This window comes from Zingiber officinale, chromosome 2B (assembly GCF_018446385.1).
Source record: "Zingiber officinale cultivar Zhangliang chromosome 2B, Zo_v1.1, whole genome shotgun sequence".
Lineage (NCBI taxonomy): Eukaryota > Viridiplantae > Streptophyta > Magnoliopsida > Zingiberales > Zingiberaceae > Zingiber > Zingiber officinale.
In genome coordinates this window covers 123,575,560-123,600,251 of record NC_055989.1, presented here as the reverse complement: position 1 = coordinate 123,600,251, position 24,692 = coordinate 123,575,560, and the positions used below count along the sequence as shown (strand labels likewise).

General features: G+C 40.7%; 3 protein-coding genes and 1 pseudogene across 3 annotated transcripts; all 4 read right to left on the bottom strand.

Annotated features, from left to right (window-relative positions):
- Positions 1–2,819: 2,819 nt before the first annotated feature.
- On the bottom strand, positions 2,820–5,039 carry LOC122048641 (subtilisin-like protease 4). The gene has a single exon (XM_042610182.1). It carries the CDS (start codon positions 5,037–5,039, stop codon positions 2,820–2,822), a length of 2,220 nt encoding a protein of 739 aa, XP_042466116.1.
- A 3,913-nt stretch (positions 5,040–8,952) lies between these two features.
- LOC122048640 (subtilisin-like protease 4) lies at positions 8,953–11,172 on the bottom strand. Its single transcript, XM_042610181.1, has one exon. It carries the CDS (start codon positions 11,170–11,172, stop codon positions 8,953–8,955), a length of 2,220 nt encoding a protein of 739 aa, XP_042466115.1.
- A 3,895-nt stretch (positions 11,173–15,067) lies between these two features.
- On the bottom strand, positions 15,068–17,290 carry LOC122048639 (annotated as a pseudogene).
- Positions 17,291–21,110: 3,820 nt separating this feature from the next.
- Positions 21,111–22,331, bottom strand: LOC122048638 (subtilisin-like protease). The gene has a single exon (XM_042610180.1). The coding sequence runs from the start codon at positions 22,329–22,331 to the stop codon at positions 21,111–21,113; it is 1,221 nt and encodes a 406-aa protein (XP_042466114.1).
- Between the last annotated feature and the right edge of the window lie 2,361 nt (positions 22,332–24,692).

The window sequence follows — 24,692 nt, the reverse complement described above, 5'->3', positions numbered from 1 at the left end:
ATGATATATATAATATACAGTATTTTTTGGATTAACACTCTACTTTGTATTTTGTAACCCACAAAGTTGGGGCAAGTATGAATCTTAGTATGAATTTTAGATAAAGGAGAAGAATTGACAATAAGAAGGGAAAATCATAATCACACATTTGTTTGCCATCCATCTAGCAAATCGGACTAGAATCAACCTCAAATCAATCGATCTAGGAGGGGTGCGTTGCGCTGTGCTCGGGACTTCTAGATCAGTCGTTAACTAAGGTGGCGTTTGGTTCTCTCCTAGGAATCGGAATGGAAATGGGTGTCATAGTATTGTGGAATGGGAATGAGTATGAGCTTGGGTATCATTCTTAAAAATAATGTTTGGTTAGTTGAATATTTTCAATCGGAATAAACCTAAATTTTCTTTTTTACCCTTAGAGGAACATAAGAGAAAAAATTAGATGGAAGAGAAAGTTGAATGTGAGAGAAACATATGATGAGAGAGAAAGTGTGATGAGAAAAAATGAAGAGAGGGAAAGTGTGATGAGAGAAAATGAGGAGAGAGAACGTGATAGGAGAGATTGAAAATAGAAAAAGTATGATGAGAGAGAAAGAGTGATGGGAAAGAAATGAAGAGCGAGAAAGTATGATGAGAGAAAATGAGAGATTGAGGAGAAAAAGTAAGATGAGAAAATATGATGAGAGAGAAAGTGTGATGGGAAAAAATAAAAAAAGAGAAAGTGTGATGAGAGAAAATGAGAAGAGAGTGTGATGGAAGAGAATGAAGAGAGAGAAGATGTGATGAGAGAAAATGTAGAGAGAGTATGGTAAGAGAGATTGAGAAGAGAGCAAGTATGATGAGAGAGAAAGTATGAAGAAAAAATGAGGAGGGAATGAAGAGAGAGAAAATGATGAGAGAGAGTGTGTGATGAGAGAGAATATAGAGAGAAAATGGTATAGAATGTTTGATGAGAGAGAATGAGGAGAGACAATGTGATGATAGAATGAGGAGAGAGAAAGTATAATTCGAGAGAAAGTCTGATGAAAAAATGAGGAGAGAATGAAGAGAAACAAAATGATGAGAGAGAGTGTGTGATTAGAGAGAAAATGGTAGAGAATTTGTGATGAAAGAGAATAAGGAGAGAGAAAGTATATTGAGAGAGAAAATGTGATGATAAATGAGGAGAGAGAAAATATGATGATAAATGAGGAGAGAGAAAATATGATGATAAATGAGGAGAGAGAAAATATGATGATAAATGAGGAGAGAGAAAATATGATGAGATAGAAAGTATGATGGAAAAAATGAGAGAACGAAGAGAGAGAAAATGATGGGAGAGAGTGTGTGTGTGATGAGAGAGAATATAGAGAGAAAATGATGAGAGAGAGTGTGTGTGTGTGATGAGAGAGAATAAGGAGAGAGAAAGTATATTGAGAGAGAAAATGTAATGAAAGAATGAGGAGAGAAAATAAGGAGAGAGTGAAATGAAAGAAAAATTGAACATATATACTAAGGGTATTTTCGTCCAAAACTTAATTCTCATTCCCATTCTCTCAAACCCCAAGTTTTTTTATTTCATTCCAAAATCTTGATTCCATTCCCATTAACCAAACACAAGTTTAGAAATGAATCCATTCCCTCATTCCCAAACATCTAAACCAAACGCCACCGAAGTTTGTTTGTATTTACAAATCGTACTTTATCTTATTATTTTTGTGCTTGTGATTTAGATCAATAAGTGGTTTCTCCACCACCAGAAAAGTTTCAGATAGGAGAAAAACTAGTGGGTGGGCGGCTCTCGTACTTAAGCCTTTGACGTATTGACCCTGGGGGTTAGGAACCAAGTAAATCCGCATATCTGTTTTCGTTCATTATTGTTTATATTATATACCATTGCAACTAACTTTGATAGAACGGACACGACAAAATGAGTCAAAGAAAAGCGACGAGTTAATATTCACCCCCTCTATCGACGCCACCGGTCTTATTGTTACTTGAGGACTATAGAGAAGACAGCGTGCCGAGAGGATGACGTCGGCGATCAGGGAGAGAGATCAGTGAGATAGGGGAAAAGTCGGGCTGGAAAAACCCAAAATTTGCAAAATTAATGACTGAAATTTAATTATGTCGCTAATTAGAGATGAAATTTCATTTCTGTGGCAAATTTTATGATGAATTTTATTTTTCGTCAATAATTTTGCGACGGAATTAAACTTTCATCGCTAAATAAGGGACATAAACAATTAGCAATGGAAATTTAATGACAGAATATTAATTACGTCACTAAGTTGTGGGCTAAATAATATTCGGTCACTAAAAGTTGGATTGTTAATTGTAGGTTTTCTTGTAATGTAGAAAAAGTATGTAGTTATGCGAATAAGATATGACAAAAATATATGAAAATGTATTGACTCTAAATCCCCACTTGAGTCGATTAAATGAGCTAAATATATTGAGATGCGAGCCAAATATGTTACGTGATTCAATCATTCAAAGTGACAAAGCATGGTGAAAGATGAGATTGATTATGCCCACAAAAGTAGATCAAATAGATTAGGCAATAATTTCTAAAGAGTAAGAATGTTAAAGTAAAATAAGGTAGCATGATCTATTGTTCAAGAGAGCCAAGAGATATTGTAAAATTATTTTAATAGTATAAGAAATAATTACAAATAAAACAGACATGAATTATAATTTAAAATTTTTACAAAATGAAAAAAAGGGATAAATGCTTGTCCATGCAATATTCATAAATTTAGATGTATATACATGAATAAGAATATGATAATTAATATACATATGGGGAATTAATAGCTTCCTTTGCTTTATATAAATCATCATCACTCCAGGATGATGGAGATTGGACTTCTGACCACACTCCTCGCCTGGGAAACCCACATCAATTGCCCTTCAACAGTCGGTGACGACGCCCCATAGTCACTCCTTCGCTTGAAACTAATCTTGAAGCTCTTCTTTTCATTAACCTTCTCGAAGGTTAAGCTTCTCGGAACTACACGTGCCGAAACCACGTCGGGCACGTCTAACTTTGCGTAGTAAGTCGCTGCTGCCTTGCCGACGTTGGTCACGGTCCTTGTGAAGGTCACCGTCCTTGCCTCATTCGTCGGCAGTCGGACGGTGATGGAAGGATAGTTGAGCTCTCCTTCTGGGATGCTCTTGATCGACGAGCAGTTGATTTTGCGGTGGACGATGATTCTCACATCGGAGACACTGTAGCCAAGGCCGCAAAGGTATGGATGATAGTCCGTCGGAGAGATGTCGTAGATGAGTCCCGGGTCAAGGACCTTTAGAGGCATGACGTGGCCGGCTCCCACCGCGAAGAGGTCGGCTGGAAGGTTCCTCTCGTCAAAGATGGGGTTGTTGGTGTTATCTTTTACGTAGGCCGTCGTCATTATGGCAGATTTGATAGCTGCGGGCGACCAGTCGGGATGGGCTTTCTTGATAAGGGCGGCGATGCCGGAGAGATGGGGGCAGGACATAGAGGTGCCGGAGATGACATTGAATATTTGTGTGTTCCAAGCAGCAAGGACGCTGACACCAGGGCCGGTGATGTCGGGCTTGAGGATCCCCGGTGTATTTTGGCTAGGCCCACGGGAGGAGAAGGAAGTTATCGCCGGAGAGTGGGGCACATGGGTAATGGTGCCTTTGAAGACAATGGTGGCCGTCGGGAGGGAGGATGAGTTGATGTAAGCCTTGATCTTATGTCCAAAGGCATAGGGAATGTGCGACGCCGGCAGTACGTGGAGATCGGCGATAGTGCTGTAGCCGTCTTTCGGTGCATTGACAAGCACCATGCCGGCGCCACCGGCTTGCTTGACGACTTCCCCCTTCTCGATCCGCCCGTTGATGCCGCGGTCACAGAGCACAATCTTTCCCTTCACGTCGATACCGTTAAGGGAACCGTTGAGACATAAGGTGGAAGCGCCGCCAGGGAACACGAGAGGATACTTCTTCGATGAGAATCCCTGCGGCTGGTAGATGCTCTCGCCGTGGAACTCGCTGCCGTCGCCAAGCTTTACGGTGGCCAAGAACTCACGGTCCATAGTGCTGGCCGCCACAGTGAGTAACCATGGCGCGTCATTGGATACGGTGGAATTAAACGGCCCCGAGTTGCCGGCCGAGCAGCTGACGAAGACTCCCTTGCGCATGGCGTTAAAACCGCCGATCGCAATTGGGTCGCGGTAGAATGGACTAGGGTCACTACCGAGCGAGATTGAAAGCACATCCACACCGTCCTCCACTGCGGCGTCCATCCCAGCGAGTATGTCGTGCGCCTGACACTCGTCATTCGCGCAAACCTTATAAATGGCGAGATGCGCAAGGGGGGCCACTCCAGCTGCCACTCCCCTGGCTAGCCCGTACACATTAGCGCGCTTCACGAATGCTCCGGCGGCGGTGCTAGACGTGTGAGTACCGTGGCCATCGTTATCAATAGGCGAATCCATCGATCCGTTCCCGGACCGATTATAGTTGACGAAGGATCGGGCGCCGATGAGCTTATTGTTACAGAACTGCTCGGTCGATGACGACACGTTCCCTAAGTCGCAACGTCCCTTCCACTTGGGTGGAGGAGGCGGCATGCCGCGGTCACTATACGAAGGGTGGCCAGGGGTGATGCCGGAGTCAAGGACGCCTATGATGACGCCTTCCCCCATGTTGGTCGCGTTCCACACACTGTGAGTGCGGTGGCGCAACCCCAAAAACAGGGGCGTGTGGGTGGTCAACGGACGGTAAACCAAGCTCGGAACGGCGCGCACAAACCAGTCGACCTTCGACATGGCCGCCACATCCCTCTCCGTCAGCATCGCCGAGAAGCCGGTCATAACATTCCGATAGGAGTGTATAACCCGCGACGCCGCATCATCTTCTTGGATCTCTAATGTTCCGGCCAAAAGGAAGGTGTAGTAGTCTCCATCATACGCGGAAACATCCGGTTGATCTTCGACGTGAACAATGTATGCTTTAAGCTCTTCGTCGCAGGCAGCCCCTTTAGCGAACAAGAGAAAAGAAACAAAGAGAAAGAAGAAAAAGATGGAGGTCATTGGTGCAGTAATTGAACGTTATCTTTTCCTTGTGGATGATTTACAGAAGAGAAGAGGTGCTTATTTATAGTCTCCAATTAGCAACTACTCGGTATGTGATTTGTTATTTTTGGTTTAATTTGACAACAAATTAGAAAAACTTACTATAATTGTCAAAACTTAAGCATTATGATCCGTGGTTTTGAATATCTCTCTTGTCCTTGTGGATGATATACGGAAGAGGAGGTGATTATTTATAATTATAGCAACCAACTCACATTCGTTAATGATTCGGTGTTTGATCTTGTAGTTTCCTTCGATTTGGCGACAACTAAGGATAATCCAATTAGCAATGTGATTTATTATTTTTGTTTAATTTGACAAGAAATTAGGAAACCCTATTATTCATTAATTGTCGAAACTAAAGCATATCGAAATGTGTGTTTGAAAATCAAAATAAAAATAGAAGGAAGTACAGTACTTTTCAAACTTCCTCGTGGTTTACTTTTGTTTTTTAAATGTGCTTTTATTTTTTTAATGATTCGGGTGGGTATATTTCGCTAGATTAATTTTGAAGATAGATAGTTTTTTTTTTCTTAATTCACCTATTAGGTAAATCGAAAGCAAGACTTATCTACATTTAGAAGTTAATCACTACTTAGTTATTTGTCCCATTTAATATTTAAATTTTAAATCTCTTTATGCTCCTCTAAATTTATTACTACACTATATATTTTTAATTGATTTTTTCAATTTTATTTTCTTGATAATTTATGTGTCAGAGTTTTCTATAACTAATTTTGAAGATAGACTACTACTAATATTTTTTTGGGATAATCTAGATGTTCTAGCATTGCTCGACTTGGAAGTAAGCGATTGTCATGACCCGAAGATTTTCTTCTCTATAGCAGGGATAGTCGTCTTGCTCGGACAATATTTGTCACCGTATAAAAAATTATAAATAACATCCTCGAGGGTATGTGCACCAGATTGTACAAACATAAATATGTAATTGTTTTTTTAGCATAAAGGATAAGTTATTATAAGAATCAATAAAAGGGAAATTGAGTAAAGACTATATTTTTCCTCCAGATTAATAAAAGCTATATGAACAAATATGAATTATTATAAGAAACAATAGCCCACTTTAGAGGATATCAGTAAATGATATATATAATATACAGTATTTTTTGGATTAACACTCTACTTTGTATTTTGTAACCCACAAAGTTGGGGCAAGTATGAATCTTAGTATGAATTTTAGATAAAGGAGAAGAATTAACAATAAGAAGGGAAAATCATAATCACACATTTGCTTGCCATCCATCTAGCAAATCGGACTAGAATCAACCTCAAATCAATCGATCTAGGAGGGGTGCGTTGCGCTGTGCTCGGGACTTCTAGATCAGTCATTAACTAAGGTGGCGTTTGGTTCTCTCCTAGGAATCGGAATGAGAATGAGTATCATAGTATTGTGGAATGTGAATGGGTATGAGCTTGGGTATCACTCTTAAAAATAATGTTTGGTTAGTTGAATATTTTTTATCGGAATGAACCTAAATTTTCTTTTTTACCCTTAGAGAAAAATAAAGGGAAAAAATTAGATGGAAGAGAAAGTTGAATGTGAGAAATAAAATATGATGAGAGAATGATTAAAAAGAAAGTGTGATGAGAAAGAATGAAGAGAGAGACAGTGTGATGAGAAAAAATGAGGAGAGAGAACGTGATAGGAGAGATTGAAAATAGAAAAAGTATGATGAGAGAGAAAGAGTGATGGGAAAGAAATGAAGAGCGAGAAAGTATGATGAGAGAAAATGAGAGATTGAGGAGAAAAAGTAAGATGAGAAAATATGATGAGAGAGAAAGTGTGATGGGAAAAAATAAAAAAAGAGAAAGTGTGATGAGAGAAAATGAGAAGAGAGTGTGATGGAAGAGAGAGAAGATGTGATGAGAGAAAATGTAGAGAGAGTATGGTAAGAGAGATTGAGAAGAGAGCAAGTATGATGAGAGAGAAAGTATGAAGAAAAAATGAGGAGGGAATGAAGAGAGAGAAAATGATGAGAGAGAGTGTGTGATGAGAGAGAATATAGAGAGAAAATGGTAGAGAATGTTTGATGAGAGAGAATGAGGAGAGACAATGTGATGATAGAATGAGGAGAGAGAAAGTATAATTCGAGAGAAAGTCTGATGAAAAAATGAGGAGAGAATGAAGAGAAAGAAAATGATGAGAGAGAGTGTGTGATTAAAGAGAAAATGGTAGAGAATTTGTGATGAGAGAGAATGAGGAGAGAGAAAGTATATTGAGAGAGAAAATGTGATGATAAATGAGGAGAGAGAAAATATGATGATAAATGAGGAGAGAGAAATATGATGAGATAGAAAGTATGATGGAAAAAATGAGAGAACGAAGAGAGAGAAAATGATGGGAGAGAGTGTGTGTGTGTGATGAGAGAGAATATAGAGAGAAAATGATGAGAGAGAGTGTGTGTGTGTGATGAGAGAGAATAAGGAGAGAGAAAGTATATTGAGAGAGAAAATGTAATGAAAGAATGAGGAGAGAAAATAAGGAGAGAGTGAAATGAAAGAAAAATTGAGCATATATACTAAGGGTATTTTCGTCCAAAACTTAATTCTCATTCCCATTCTCTCAAACCCCAAGTTTTTTGATTTCATTCCAAAATCTTGATTCCATTCCCATTAACCAAACACAAGTTTAGAAATGAATCCATTCCCTCATTCCCAAACATCTAAACCAAACGCCACCGAAGTTTGTTTGTATTTACAAATCGTACTTTATCTTATTATTTTTGTGCTTGTGATTTAGATCAATAAGTGGTTTCTCCACCACCAGAAAAGTTTCAGATAGGAGAAAAACTAGTGGGTGGGCGGCTCTCGTACTTAAGCCTTTGACGTATTGACCCTGGGGGTTAGGAACCAAGTAAATCCGCATATCTGTTTTCGTTCATTATTGTTTTTATTATATACCATTGCAACTAACTTTGATAGAACGGACACGACAAAATGAGTCAAAGAAAAGCGACGAGTTAATATTCACCCCCTCTATCGACGCCACCGGTCTTATTGTTACTTGAGGACTATAGAGAAGACAGCGTGCCGAGAGGATGACGTCGGCGATCAGGGAGAGAGATCAGTGAGATAGGGGAAAAGTCGGGCTGGAAAAACCCAAAATTTGCAAAATTAATGACTGAAATTTAATTATGTCGCTAATTAGAGATGAAATTTCATTTCTGTGGCAAATTTTATGATGAATTTTATTTTTCGTCAATAATTTTGCGACGGAATTAAACTTTCATCGCTAAATAAGGGACATAAACAATTAGCAATGGAAATTTAATGACAGAATATTAATTACGTCACTAAGTTGTGGGCTAAATAATATTCGGTCACTAAAAGTTGGATTGTTAATTGTAGGTTTTCTTGTAATGTAGAAAAAGTATGTAGTTATGCGAATAAGATATGACAAAAATATATGAAAATGTATTGACTCTAAATCCCCACTTGAGTCGATTAAATGAGCTAAATATATTGAGATGCGAGCCAAATATGTTACGTGATTCAATCATTCAAAGTGACAAAGCATGGTGAAAGATGAGATTGATTATGCCCACAAAAGTAGATCAAATAGATTAGGCAATAATTTCTAAAGAGTAAGAATGTTAAAGTAAAATAAGGTAGCATGATCTATTGTTCAAGAGAGCCAAGAGATATTGTAAAATTATTTTAATAGTATAAGAAATAATTACAAATAAAACAGACATGAATTATAATTTAAAATTTTTACAAAATGAAAAAAAGGGATAAATGCTTGTCCATGCAATATTCATAAATTTAGATGTATATACATGAATAAGAATATGATAATTAATATACATATGGGGAATTAATAGCTTCCTTTGCTTTATATAAATCATCATCACTCCAGGATGATGGAGATTGGACTTCTGACCACACTCCTCGCCTGGGAAACCCACATCAATTGCCCTTCAACAGTCGGTGACGACGCCCCATAGTCACTCCTTCGCTTGAAACTAATCTTGAAGCTCTTCTTTTCATTAACCTTCTCGAAGGTTAAGCTTCTCGGAACTACACGTGCCGAAACCACGTCGGGCACGTCTAACTTTGCGTAGTAAGTCGCTGCTGCCTTGCCGACGTTGGTCACGGTCCTTGTGAAGGTCACCGTCCTTGCCTCATTCGTCGGCAGTCGGACGGTGATGGAAGGATAGTTGAGCTCTCCTTCTGGGATGCTCTTGATCGACGAGCAGTTGATTTTGCGGTGGACGATGATTCTCACATCGGAGACACTGTAGCCAAGGCCGCAAAGGTATGGATGATAGTCCGTCGGAGAGATGTCGTAGATGAGTCCCGGGTCAAGGACCTTTAGAGGCATGACGTGGCCGGCTCCCACCGCGAAGAGGTCGGCTGGAAGGTTCCTCTCGTCAAAGATGGGGTTGTTGGTGTTATCTTTTACGTAGGCCGTCGTCATTATGGCAGATTTGATAGCTGCGGGCGACCAGTCGGGATGGGCTTTCTTGATAAGGGCGGCGATGCCGGAGAGATGGGGGCAGGACATAGAGGTGCCGGAGATGACATTGAATATTTGTGTGTTCCAAGCAGCAAGGACGCTGACACCAGGGCCGGTGATGTCGGGCTTGAGGATCCCCGGTGTATTTTGGCTAGGCCCACGGGAGGAGAAGGAAGTTATCGTCGGAGAGTGGGGCACATGGGTAATGGTGCCTTTGAAGACAATGGTGGCCGTCGGGAGGGAGGATGAGTTGATGTAAGCCTTGATCTTATGTCCAAAGGCATAGGGAATGTGCGACGCCGGCAGTACGTGGAGATCGGCGATAGTGCTGTAGCCGTCTTTCGGTGCATTGACAAGCACCATGCCGGCGCCACCGGCTTGCTTGACGACTTCCCCCTTCTCGATCCGCCCGTTGATGCCGCGGTCACAGAGCACAATCTTTCCCTTCACGTCGATACCGTTAAGGGAACAGTTGAGACATAAGGTGGAAGCGCCGCCAGGGAACACGAGAGGATACTTCTTCGATGAGAATCCCTGCGGCTGGTAGATGCTCTCGCCGTGGAACTCGCTGCCGTCGCCAAGCTTTACGGTGGCCAAGAACTCACGGTCCATAGTGCTGGCCGCCACAGTGAGTAACCATGGCGCGTCATTGGATACGGTGGAATTAAACGGCCCCGAGTTGCCGGCCGAGCAGCTGACGAAGACTCCCTTGCGCATGGCGTTAAAACCGCCGATCGCAATTGGGTCGCGGTAGAATGGACTAGGGTCACTACCGAGCGAGATTGAAAGCACATCCACACCGTCCTCCACTGCGGCGTCCATCCCAGCGAGTATGTCGTGCGCCTGACACTCGTCATTCGCGCAAACCTTATAAATGGCGAGATGCGCAAGGGGGGCCACTCCAGCTGCCACTCCCCTGGCTAGCCCGTACACATTAGCGCGCTTCACGAATGCTCCGGCGGCGGTGCTAGACGTGTGAGTACCGTGGCCATCGTTATCAATAGGTGAATCCATCGATCCGTTCCCGGACCGATTATAGTTGACGAAGGATCGGGCACCGATGAGCTTATTGTTACAGAACTGCTCGGTCGATGACGACACGTTCCCTAAGTCGCAACGTCCCTTCCACTTGGGTGGAGGAGGCGGCATGCCGCGGTCACTATACGAAGGGTGGCCAGGGGTGATGCCGGAGTCAAGGACGCCTATGATGACGCCTTCCCCCATGTTGGTCGCGTTCCACACACTGTGAGTGCGGTGGCGCAGCCCCAAAAACAGGGGCGTGTGGGTGGTCAACGGACGGTAAACCAAGCTCGGAACGGCGCGCACAAACCAGTCGACCTTCGACATGGCCGCCACATCCCTCTCCGTCAGCATCGCCGAGAAGCCGGTCATAACATTCCGATAGGAGTGTATAACCCGCGACGCCGCATCATCTTCTTGGATCTCTAATGTTCCGGCCAAAAGGAAGGTGTAGTAGTCTCCATCATACGCGGAAACATCCGGTTGATCTTCGACGTGAACAATGTATGCTTTAAGCTCTTCGTCGCAGGCAGCCCCTTTAGCGAACAAGAGAAAAGAAACAAAGAGAAAGAAGAAAAAGATGGAGGTCATTGGTGCAGTAATTGAACGTTATCTTTTCCTTGTGGATGATTTACAGAAGAGAAGAGGTGCTTATTTATAGTCTCCAATTAGCAACTACTCGGTATGTGATTTGTTATTTTTGGTTTAATTTGACAACAAATTAGAAAAACTTACTATAATTGTCAAAACTTAAGCATTATGATCCGTGGTTTTGAATATCTCTCTTGTCCTTGTGGATGATATACGGAAGAGGAGGTGATTATTTATAATTATAGCAACCAACTCACATTCGTTAATGATTCGGTGTTTGATCTTGTAGTTTCCTTCGATTTGGCGACAACTAAGGATAATCCAATTAGCAATGTGATTTATTATTTTTGTTTAATTTGACAAGAAATTAGGAAACCCTATTATTCATTAATTGTCGAAACTAAAGCATATCGAAATGTGTGTTTGAAAATCAAAATAAAAATAGAAGGAAGTACAGTACTTTTCAAATTTCCTCGTGGTTTACTTTTGTTTTTTAAATGTGCTTTTATTTTTTTAATGATTCGGGTGGGTATATTTCGCTAGATTAATTTTGAAGATAGATAGTTTTTTTTTTCTTAATTCACCTATTAGGTAAATCGAAAGCAAGACTTATCTACATTTAGAAGTTAATCACTACTTAATTATTTGTCTCATTTAATATTTAAATTTTAAATCTCTTTATGCTCCTCTAAATTTATTACTACACTATATATTTTTAATTGATTTTTTTAATTTTATTTTCTTGATAATTTATGTATCAGAGTTTTCTATAACTAATTTTGAAGATAGACTATTACTAATATTTTTTTTGGATAATCTAGATGTTCTAGCATTGCTCGACTTGGAAGTAAGCGATTGTCATGACCCGAAGATTTTCTTCTCTATACCAGGGATAGTCGTCTTGCTCGGACAATATTTGTCACCGTATAAAAAATTATAAATAACATCCTTGAGGGTATGTGCACCAGATTGTACAAACATAAATATGTAATTTTTTTTTTAGCATAAAGGATAAGTTATTATAAGAATCAATAAAAGGGAAATTGAGTAAAGACTATATTTTTCCTCCAGATTAATAAAAGCTATATGAACAAATATGAATTATTATAAGAAACAATAGCCCACTTTAGAGGATATCAGTAAATGATATATATAATATACAGTATTTTTTGGATTAACACTCTACTTTGTATTTTGTAACCCACAAAGTTGGGGCAAGTATGAATCTTAGTATGAATTTTAGATAAAGGAGAAGAATTAACAATAAGAAGGGAAAATCATAATCACACATTTGCTTGCCATCCATCTAGCAAATCGGACTAGAATCAACCTCAAATCAATCGATCTAGGAGGGGTGCGTTGCGCTGTGCTCGGGACTTCTAGATCAGTCGTTAACTAAGGTGGCGTTTGGTTCTCTCCTAGGAATCGGAATGGAAATGGGTGTCATAGTATTGTGGAATGGGAATGGGTATGAGCTTGGGTATCATTCTTAAAAATAATGTTTGGTTAGTTGAATATTTTCAATCGGAATGAACCTAAATTTTCTTTTTTACCCTTAGAGGAACATAAGAGAAAAAAATTAGATGGAAGAGAAAGTTGAATGTGAGAGAAACATATGATGAGAGAGAAAGTGTGATGAGAAAAAATAAAGAGAGGGAAAGTGTGATGAGAGAAAATGAGGAGAGAGAACGTGATAGGAGAGATTGAAAATAGAAAAAGTATGATGAGAGAGAAAGAGTGATGGGAAAGAAATGAAGAGCGAGAAAGTATGATGAGAGAAAATGAGAGATTGAGGAGAAAAAGTAAGATGAGAAAATATGATGAGAGAGAAAGTGTGATGGGAAAAAATAAAAAGAGAGAAAGTGTGATGAGAGAAAATGAGAAGAGAGTGTGATGGAAGAGAATGAAGAGAGAAGATGTGATGAGAGAAAATGTAGAGAGAGTATGGTAAGAGAGATTGAGAGAGAGCAAGTATGATGAGAGAGAAAGTATGAAGAAAAAATAAAGAGAGAGAAAATGATGAGAGAGAGTGTGTGATGAGAGAGAATATAGAGAGAAAATGGTAGAGAATGTGTGATGAGAGAGAATGAGGAGAGACAATGTGATGATAGAATGAGGAGAGAGAAAGTATAATTCGAGAGAAAGTCTGATGAAAAAATGAGGAGAGAATGAAGAGAAAGAAAATGATGAGAGAGAGTGTGTGATTAAAGAGAAAATGGTAGAGAATTTGTGATGAGAGAGAATGAGGAGAGAGAAAGTATATTGAGAGAGAAAATGTGATGATAAATGAGGAGAGAGAAAATATGATGATAAATGAGGAGAGAGAAATATGATGAGATAGAAAGTATGATGGAAAAAATGAGAGAACGAAGAGAGAGAAAATGATGGGAGAGAGTGTGTGTGTGTGATGAGAGAGAATATAGAGAGAAAATGATGAGAGAGAGTGTGTGTGTGTGATGAGAGAGAATAAGGAGAGAGAAAGTATATTGAGAGAGAAAATGTAATGAAAGAATGAGGAGAGAAAATAAGGAGAGAGTGAAATGAAAGAAAAATTGAGCATATATACTAAGGGTATTTTCGTCCAAAACTTAATTCTCATTCCCATTCTCTCAAACCCAAGTTTTTTGATTTCATTCCAAAATCTTGATTCCATTCCCATTAACCAAACACAAGTTTAGAAATGAATCCATTCCCTCATTCCCAAACATCTAAACCAAACGCCACCGAAGTTTGTTTGTATTTACAAATCGTACTTTATCTTATTATTTTTGTGCTTGTGATTTAGATCAATAAGTGGTTTCTCCACCACCAGAAAAGTTTCAGATAGGAGAAAAACTAGTGGGTGGGCGGCTCTCGTACTTAAGCCTTTGACGTATTGACCCTGGGGGTTAGGAACCAAGTAAATCCGCATATCTGTTTTCGTTCATTATTGTTTTTATTATATACCATTGCAACTAACTTTGATAGAACGGACACGACAAAATGAGTCAAAGAAAAGCGACGAGTTAATATTCACCCCCTCTATCGACGCCACCGGTCTTATTGTTACTTGAGGACTATAGAGAAGACAGCGTGCCGAGAGGATGACGTCGGCGATCAGGGAGAGAGATCAGTGAGATAGGGGAAAAGTCGGGCTGGAAAAACCCAAAATTTGCAAAATTAATGGCTGAAATTTAATTATGTCGCTAATTAGAGATGAAATTTCATTTCTGTGGCAAATTTTATGATGAATTTTATTTTTCGTCAATAATTTTGCGACGGAATTAAACTTTCATCGCTAAATAAGGGACATAAACAATTAGCAATGGAAATTTAATGACAGAATATTAATTACGTCACTAAGTTGTGGGCTAAATAATATTCGGTCACTAAAAGTTGGATTGTTAATTGTAGGTTTTCTTGTAATGTAGAAAAAGTATGTAGTTATGCGAATAAGATATGACAAAAATATATGAAAATGTATTGACTCTAAATCCCCACTTGAGTCGATTAAATGAGCTAAATATATTGAGATGCGAGCCAAATATGTTACGTGATTCAATCATTCAAAGTGACAAAGCATGGTGAAAGATGAGATTGATTATGCCCACAAAAGTAGATCAAATAGATTAGGCAATAATTTCTAAAGAGTAAGAATGTTAAAGTAAAATAAGGTAGCATGATCTATTGTTCAAGAGAGCCAAGAGATATTGTAAAATTATTTTAATAGTATAAGAAATAATTACAAATAAAACAGACATGAATTATAATTTAAAATTTTTACAAAATGAAAAAAAGGGATAAATGCTTGTCCATGCAATATTCATAAATTTAGATGTATATACATGAATAAGAATATGATAATTAATATACATATGGGGAATTAATAGCTTCCTTTGCTTTATATAAATCATCATCACTCCAGGATGATGGAGATTGGACTTCTGACCACACTCCTCGCCTGGGAAACCCACATCAATTGCCCTTCAACAGTCGGTGACGACGCCCCATAGTCACTCCTTCGCTTGAAACTAATCTTGAAGCTCTTCTTTTCATTAACCTTCTCGAAGGTTAAGCTTCTCGGAACTACACGTGCCGAAACCACGTCGGGCACGTCTAACTTTGCGTAGTAAGTCGCTGCTGCCTTGCCGACGTTGGTCACGGTCCTTGTGAAGGTCACCGTCCTTGCCTCATTCGTCGGCAGTCGGACGGTGATGGAAGGATAGTTGAGCTCTCCTTCTGGGATGCTCTTGATCGACGAGCAGTTGATTTTGCGGTGGACGATGATTCTCACATCGGAGACACTGTAGCCAAGGCCGCAAAGGTATGGATGATAGTCCGTCGGAGAGATGTCGTAGATGAGTCCCGGGTCAAGGACCTTTAGAGGCATGACGTGGCCGGCTCCCACCGCGAAGAGGTCGGCTGGAAGGTTCCTCTCGTCAAAGATGGGGTTGTTGGTGTTATCTTTTACGTAGGCCGTCGTCATTATGGCAGATTTGATAGCTGCGGGCGACCAGTCGGGATGGGCTTTCTTGATAAGGGCGGCGATGCCGGAGAGATGGGGGCAGGACATAGAGGTGCCGGAGATGACATTGAATATTTGTGTGTTCCAAGCAGCAAGGACGCTGACACCAGGGCCGGTGATGTCGGGCTTGAGGATCCCCGGTGTATTTTGGCTAGGCCCACGGGAGGAGAAGGAAGTTATCGCCGGAGAGTGGGGCACATGGGTAATGGTGCCTTTGAAGACAATGGTGGCCGTCGGGAGGGAGGATGAGTTGATGTAAGCCTTGATCTTATGTCCAAAGGCATAGGGAATGTGCGACGCCGGCAGTACGTGGAGATCGGCGATAGTGCTGTAGCCGTCTTTCGGTGCATTGACAAGCACCATGCCGGCGCCACCGGCTTGCTTGACGACTTCCCCCTTCTCGATCCGCCCGTTGAGGCCGCGGTCACAGAGCACAATCTTTCCCTTCACGTCGATACCGTTAAGGGAACCGTTGAGACATAAGGTGGAAGCGCCGCCAGGGAACACGAGAGGATACTTCTTCGATGAGAATCCCTGCGGCTGGTAGATGTTCTCGCCGTGGAACTCATTGCCGTCGCCAAGCTTTATGGTGGCCAAGAACTCACGGTCCATAGTGCTGGCCGCCACAGTGAGTAATTAACCATGGCGCGTCATTGGATACGGTGGAATTAAACGGCCCGAGTTGCTGGCCGAGCAGCTGACGAAGACTCCCTTGCGCATGGCGTTAAAACCGCCGATCGCAATTGGGTCGCGGTAGAATGGACTAGGGTCACTACCGAGCGAGATTGAAAGCACATCCACACCGTCCTCCACTGCGGCGTCCATCCCAGCGAGTATGTCGTGCGCCTGACACTCGTCATTCGCGCAAACCTTATAAATGGCGAGATGCGCAAGGGGGGCCACTCCAGCTGCCACTCCCCTGGCTAGCCCGTACACATTAGCGCGCTTCACGAATGCTCCGGCGGCGGTGCTAGACGTGTGAGTACCGTGGCCATCGTTATCAATAGGCGAATCCATCGATCCGTTCCGGGACCGATTATAGTTGACGAAGGATCGGGCGCCGATGAGCTTATTGTTACAGAACTGCTCGGTCGATGACGACACGTTCCCTAAGTCGCAACGTCCCTTCCACTTGGGTGGAGGAGGCGGCATGCCGCGGTCACTATACGAAGGGTGGCCAGGGGTGATGCCGGAGTCAAGGACGCCTATGATGACGCCTTCCCCCATGTTGGTCGCGTTCCACACACTGTGAGTGCGGTGGCGCAGCCCCAAAAACAGGGGCGTGTGGGTGGTCAACGGACGGTAAACCAAGCTCGGAACGGCGCGCACAAACCAGTCGACCTTCGACATGGCCGCCACATCCCTCTCCGTCAGCATCGCCGAGAAGCCGGTCATAACATTCCGATAGGAGTGTATAACCCGCGACGCCGCATCATCTTCTTGGATCTCTAATGTTCCGGCCAAAAGGAAGGTGTAGTAGTCTCCATCATACGCGGAAACATCCGGTTGATCTTCGACGTGAACAATGTATGCTTTAAGCTCTTCGTCGCAGGCAGCCCCTTTAGCGAACAAGAGAAAAGAAACAAAGAGAAAGAAGAAAAAGATGGAGGTCATTGGTGCAGTAATTGAACGTTATCTTTTCCTTGTGGATGATTTACAGAAGAGAAGAGGTGCTTATTTATAGTCTCCAATTAGCAACTACTCGGTATGTGATTTGTTATTTTTGGTTTAATTTGACAACAAATTAGAAAAACTTACTATAATTGTCAAAACTTAAGCATTATGATCCGTGGTTTTGAATATCTCTCTTGTCCTTGTGGATGATATACGGAAGAGGAGGTGATTATTTATAATTATAGCAACCAACTCACATTCGTTAATGATTCGGTGTTTGATCTTGTAGTTTCCTTCGATTTGGCGACAACTAAGGATAATCCAATTAGCAATGTGATTTATTATTTTTGTAAAATTTGACAAGAAATTAGGAAACCCTATTATTCATTAATTGTCGAAACTAAAGCATATCGAAATGTGTGTTTGAAAATCAAAATAAAAATAGAAGGAAGTACAGTACTTTTCAAACTTCCTCGTGGTTTACTTTTGTTTTTTAAATGTGCTTTTATTTTTTTAATGATTCGGGTGGGTATATTTCGCTAGATTAATTTTGAAGATAGATAGTTTTTTTTTTCTTAATTCACCTATTAGGTAAATCGAAAGCAAGACTTATCTACATTTAGAAGTTAATCACTACTTAGTTATTTGTCCCATTTAATATTTAAATTTTAAATCTCTTTATGCTCCTCTAAATTTATTACTACACTATATATTTTTAATTGATTTTTTCAATTTTATTTTCTTGATAATTTATGTGTCAGAGTTTTCTATAACTAATTTTGAAGATAGACTACTACTAATATTTTTTTGGGATAATCTAGATGTTCTAGCATTGCTCGACTTGGAAGTAAGCGATTGTCATGACCCGAAGATTTTCTTCTCTATAGCAGGGATAGTCGTCTTGCTCGGACAATATTTGTCACCGTATAAAAAATTATAAATAACATCCTCGAGGGTATGTGCACCAGATTGTACAAACATAAATATGTAATTGTTTTTTTAGCATAAAGGATAAGTTATTATAAGAATCAATAAAAGGGAAATTGAGTAAAGACTATATTTTTCCTCCAGATTAATAAAAGCTATATGAACAAATATGAATTATTATAAGAAACAATAGCCCACTTTAGAGGATATCAGTAAATGATATATATAATATACAGTATTTTTTGGATTAACACTCTACTTTGTATTTTGTAACCCACAAAGTTGGGGCAAGTATGAATCTTAGTATGAATTTTAGATAAAGGAGAAGAATTAACAATAAGAAGGGAAAATCATAATCACACATTTGCTTGCCATCCATCTAGCAAATCGGACTAGAATCAACCTCAAATCAATCGATCTAGGAGGGGTGCGTTGCGCTGTGCTCGGGACTTCTAGATCAGTCATTAACTAAGGTGGTGTTTGGTTCTCTCCTAGGAATCGGAATAGAAATGAGTATCATAGTATTGTGGAATGGGAATGAGTATGAGCTTCGGTATCATTTTTAAAAATAATGTTTGGTTAGTTGAATATTTTCAATTGGAATGAACCTAAGTTTCCTTTTTTACCCTTAGAGGAAAATAAGAGAAAAAATTAGATGGAGAGAAAGTTGAATGTGAGAGAAACATATGATGAGAGAGAATGATGAGAGGGAAAGTGTGATGAGAGAAAATGAAGAGAGAGCGTAATAGGAGAGATTGAGAAGAGAAAAAGTATGATGAGCGAGAAAGAGTGTTGAGAGAGAAAGAGTGATGGGGAAAAATGGAGAGAAAGAAAGTATGATGAGAAAAAATGAGAGATTGAGGAGAGAAAGTATGATGAGAAAATGTGATGAGAGAGAAAGTATGATGGGAAAAAATGAAGAGAGGGAAAGTGTGATGAGAGAGAATGAGGAGAGAGAGTATGCTGGAAGAGAATGAAGAGAGAGAAAGTATGATGAGAGAAAATATGGAGAGAGAGTATGGTAAGAGAGATTGAGGAGAGAGAAAGTATGATGAGAGAAAGTATGATGAAAAAATAAGGAGAGAATGAAGAGAGAGAAAATAATGAGAGAGTGTGTGATGAGAGAGAATACAGAGAGAAAATGGTAGAGAATGTGTGTTGAGAGAGAATGAGGAGAGAGAGAGTGATGGAAGAGAATGAAGAGAGAGAAAATATGATGGAAAAATGAGGAGAGACTGAAGAGAAAGAAAATGATGAGAGAGTGTGTGATGAGAGAAAATGGTAGAGAATGTGTGATGAGAGAGAATGAGGAGAGAGAAAGTATATTGAGAGAGATAATGTGATGATAGAATGAGGAGAGAGAAAGTATGATAAGAGAGAAAAAGGAGAGATAGTGAGATGTAAAAAAAATAGAAGAAAAGAGAAAAGATGTGTGTGTGGAAAAAGAGATGATGGAGAGGTGTGTGGAGAGAGAGAAAGTATATTGAGAGAGAAAATGTAATGAAAGAATGAGGAGAGAAAATAAGGAGAGAGTGAAATGAAAGAAAAATTGAACATATATACTAAGGGTATTTTCGTCCAAAACTTAATTCTCATTCCCATTCTCTCAAACCCCAAGTTTTTTGATTTCATTCCAAAATCTTGATTCCATTCCCATTAACCAAACACAAGTTTAGAAATGAATCCATTCCCTCATTCCCAAACATCTAAACCAAACGCCACCGAAGTTTGTTTGTATTTACAAATCGTACTTTATCTTATTATTTTTGTGCTTGTGATTTAGATCAATAAGTGGTTTCTCCACCACCAGAAAAGTTTCAGATAGGAGAAAAACTAGTGGGTGGGCGGCTCTCGTACTTAAGCCTTTGACGTATTGACCCTGGGGGTTAGGAACCAAGTAAATCCGCATATCTGTTTTCGTTCATTATTGTTTTTATTATATACCATTGCAACTAACTTTGATAGAACGGACACGACAAAATGAGTCAAAGAAAAGCGACGAGTTAATATTCACCCCCTCTATCGACGCCACCGGTCTTATTGTTACTTGAGGACTATAGAGAAGACAGCGTGCCGAGAGGATGACGTCGGCGATCAGGGAGAGAGATCAGTGAGATAGGGGAAAAGTCGGGCTGGAAAAACCCAAAATTTGCAAAATTAATGGCTGAAATTTAATTATGTCGCTAATTAGAGATGAAATTTCATTTCTGTGGCAAATTTTATGATGAATTTTATTTTTCGTCAATAATTTTGCGACGGAATTAAACTTTCATCGCTAAATAAGGGACATAAACAATTAGCAATGGAAATTTAATGACAGAATATTAATTACGTCACTAAGTTGTGGGCTAAATAATATTCGGTCACTAAAAGTTGGATTGTTAATTGTAGGTTTTCTTGTAATGTAGAAAAAGTATGTAGTTATGCGAATAAGATATGACAAAAATATATGAAAATGTATTGACTCTAAATCCCCACTTGAGTCGATTAAATGAGCTAAATATATTGAGATGCGAGCCAAATATGTTACGTGATTCAATCATTCAAAGTGACAAAGCATGGTGAAAGATGAGATTGATTATGCCCACAAAAGTAGATCAAATAGATTAGGCAATAATTTCTAAAGAGTAAGAATGTTAAAGTAAAATAAGGTAGCATGATCTATTGTTCAAGAGTGCCAAGAGATATTGTAAAATTATTTTAATAGTATAAGAAATAATTACAAATAAAACAGACATGAATTATAATTTAAAATTTTTACAAAATGAAAAAAAGGGATAAATGCTTGTCCATGCAATATTCATAAATTTAGATGTATATACATGAATAAGAATATGATAATTAATATACATATGGGGAATTAATAGCTTCCTTTGCTTTATATAAATCATCATCACTCCAGGATGATGGAGATTGGACTTCTGACCACACTCCTCGCCTGGGAAACCCACATCAATTGCCCTTCAACAGTCGGTGACGACGCCCCATAGTCACTCCTTCGCTTGAAACTAATCTTGAAGCTCTTCTTTTCATTAACCTTCTCGAAGGTTAAGCTTCTCGGAACTACACGTGCCGAAACCACGTCGGGCACGTCTAACTTTGCGTAGTAAGTCGCTGCTGCCTTGTCGACGTTGGTCACGGTCCTTGTGAAGGTCACCGTCCTTGCCTCATTCGTCGGCAGTCGGACGGTGATGGAAGGATAGTTGAGCTCTCCTTCTGGGATGCTCTTGATCGACGAGCAGTTGATTTTGCGGTGGACGATGATTCTCACGTCGGAGACACTGTAGCCAAGGCCGCAAAGGTATGGATAATAGTCCGTCGGAGAGATGTCGTAGATGAGTCCCGGGTCAAGGACCTTTAGAGGCATGACGTGGCCGGCTCCCACCGCGAAGAGGTCGGCTGGAAGGTTCCTCTCGTCAAAGATGGGGTTGTTGGTGTTATCTTTTACGTAGGCCGTCGTCATTATGGCAGATTTGATAGCTGCGGGCGACCAGTCGGGATGGGCTTTCTTGATAAGGGCGGCGATGCCGGAGAGATGGGGGCAGGACATAGAGGTGCCGGAGATGACATTGAATATTTGTGTGTTCCAAGCAGCAAGGACGCTGACACCAGGGCCGGTGATGTCGGGCTTGAGGATCCCCGGTGTATTTTGGCTAGGCCCACGGGAGGAGAAGGAAGTTATCGCCGGAGAGTGGGGCACATGGGTAATGGTGCCTTTGAAGACAATGGTGGCCGTCGGGAGGGAGGATGAGTTGATGTAAGCCTTGATCTTATGTCCAAAGGCATAGGGAATGTGCGACGCCGGCAGTACGTGGAGATCGGCGATAGTGCTGTAGCCGTCTTTCGGTGCATTGACAAGCACCATGCCGGCGCCACCGGCTTGCTTGACGACTTCCCCCTTCTCGATCCGCCCGTTGATGCCGCGGTCACAGAGCACAATCTTTCCCTTCACGTCGATACCGTTAAGGGAACCGTTGAGACATAAGGTGGAAGCGCCGCCAGGGAACACGAGAGGATACTTCTTCGATGAGAATCCCTGCGGCTGGTAGATGCTCTCGCCGTGGAACTCGCTGCCGTCGCCAAGCTTTACGGTGGCCAAGAACTCACGGTCCATGTGCCGCCGCCGCAAAGTGAGTAAACGCGGGCGCCATCGGATACGGTGGAATTAGTGGCCTCAGTTCTTGCTACTTTAGCAAAACGACGAAGACTCCCTTGCGCATGGCGTTAAAACCGCCGATCGCAATTGGGTCGCGGTAGAATGGACTAGGGTCACTACCGAGCGAGATTGAAAGCACATCCACACCGTCCTCCACTGCGGCGTCCATCCCAGCGAGTATGTCGTGCGCCTGACACTCGTCATTCGCGCAAACCTTATAAATGGCGAGATGCGCAAGGGGGGCCACTCCAGCTGCCACTCCCCTGCTAGCCTGTACACATTAGCGCTTCATCATCGCCCGGCGGGGCGTGCTAGATGGTGAGTAACGTGGCCATCGTTATCAATAAGGACCCATCGATCCGGTGGTTCCGACCGGCTATAGCTGACGAAGGATCGGGCGCGCCTGGCGAGCTGGCTGGTTGCAGAATCGCCGTGAGCGACGGCACGTTCCTCAAGCGTAGCGCCCCTTCCACTTGGTGGGTGGCGGCGGTATGCCATGGTCACGAAGCACGGCCGGGGTGATGCAGGGGTCGATGCCGATGATGGCGCCTTTCCCATGTTGGTGCATCGTTCCACACCGTGAGGCGGTGGCGCAACCCCTGTGCCAGGGGCGGGTGGTCAGCGGACGGTAAACCAAGCTCGGAACGGCGCGTTATTAAAACCAGCCGACCTTCGACATGGCCGCCATATCCTCTCCGTCAAGATCGCCGAGGCCGGTCACACATTCCGGCAGGGAGTGTATAACCATACCGTGATCATCTTCTGATCTCTAATGTTCCGGCAAAAAGGAAGGTGTAGTAGTCTCCACTCATACGCGAAAACATCCGGCTGATCTCGACGTGAATAATGTATACTTTAAGCTCTTCGTCGTAAAAGGCGGCGTAACAAGAGAAAAGAAACAAAGAGAAAGAAGAAAAAGATGGAGGTCACACAGCAGAATTGAACGCTATCTTCCTTGTGGATGATTTGTGAAGAGGAGAGGTGCTTATTTATAGTCTCCAATTAGTAACTACTCGGTATGTGATTTGTTATTTTAGGTTTAATTTGACAACAAATTAGAAAAACTTACTATAATTGTCAAAACTTAAGCATTATGATCCGTGGTTTTGAATATCTCTCTTGTCCTTGTGGATGATATACGGAAGAGGAGGTGATTATTTATAATTATAGCAACCAACTCACATTCGTTAATGATTCGGTGTTTGATCTTGTAGTTTCCTTCGATTTGGCGACAACTAAGGATAATCCAATTAGCAATGTGATTTATTATTTTTGTTTAATTTGACAAGAAATTAGGAAACCCTATTATTCATTAATTGTCGAAACTAAAGCATATCGAAATGTGTGTTTGAAAATCAAAATAAAAATAGAAGGAAGTACAGTACTTTTCAAACTTCCTCGTGGTTTACTTTTGTTTTTTAAATGTGCTTATTTTTTAATGACCGGTATATTCTATTAGATTAATTTTGAAGATAGATAATTTTTTTTCTTGAATTCATCATTAGGTAAATCGAAAGCAAACTTATCTACATTTAGAAGTTAATCACTACTTATTATTTGTCCCATTTAATATTTAAATTTTAAATCTCTTTATGCTCTAAATTTATTATACTATGATTTTAATTGATTTTTCAATTTATTTTGATAATTTATGTACAGTCAGTAATTAATTTTGAAGAGGACTACTACCACATTTTTTTGGATAATCTAGATGCTCTAGCATTGCTCGACTGGAAGTAAGCGATCACAAGACTCAAGATTTCTTCTATACAGGATATATCGCCTTGCTCGAGCAATATTTGTCACCGTATAAAAATTATAAATAACATCCCCGAGGTATGTGCACCCGATTGTGTATGCTAAAATATATATGTAATTGTTTTTAGCATAAAGGATAAGTTATTATAAGAATCAATAAAAGGGAATTGAGGCAATGGTATTTTCCTCCAGATTAATAAAAGCTATATGGAACAAACAGAATTCATTATAAGAAATAATAACCCACTTCAGAGGATACACGTAAATGATATATATATAATATATGTGATTTTGGATTAACACTCTATTTGTATTGTGAACTCATAAAGTTAAAAGTATGAATCTGGTATGAACTTTAGATAAAGGAGAAAATGAGAAGAGAGTGTGATGGAAGAGAATGAAGAGAGAGAAGATGTGATGAGAGAAAATGTAGAGAGAGTATGGTAAGAGAGATTGAGAAGAGAGCAAGTATGATGAGAGAGAAAGTATGAAGAAAAAATGAGGAGGGAATGAAGAGAGAGAAAATGATGAGAGAGAGTGTGTGATGAGAGAGAATATAGA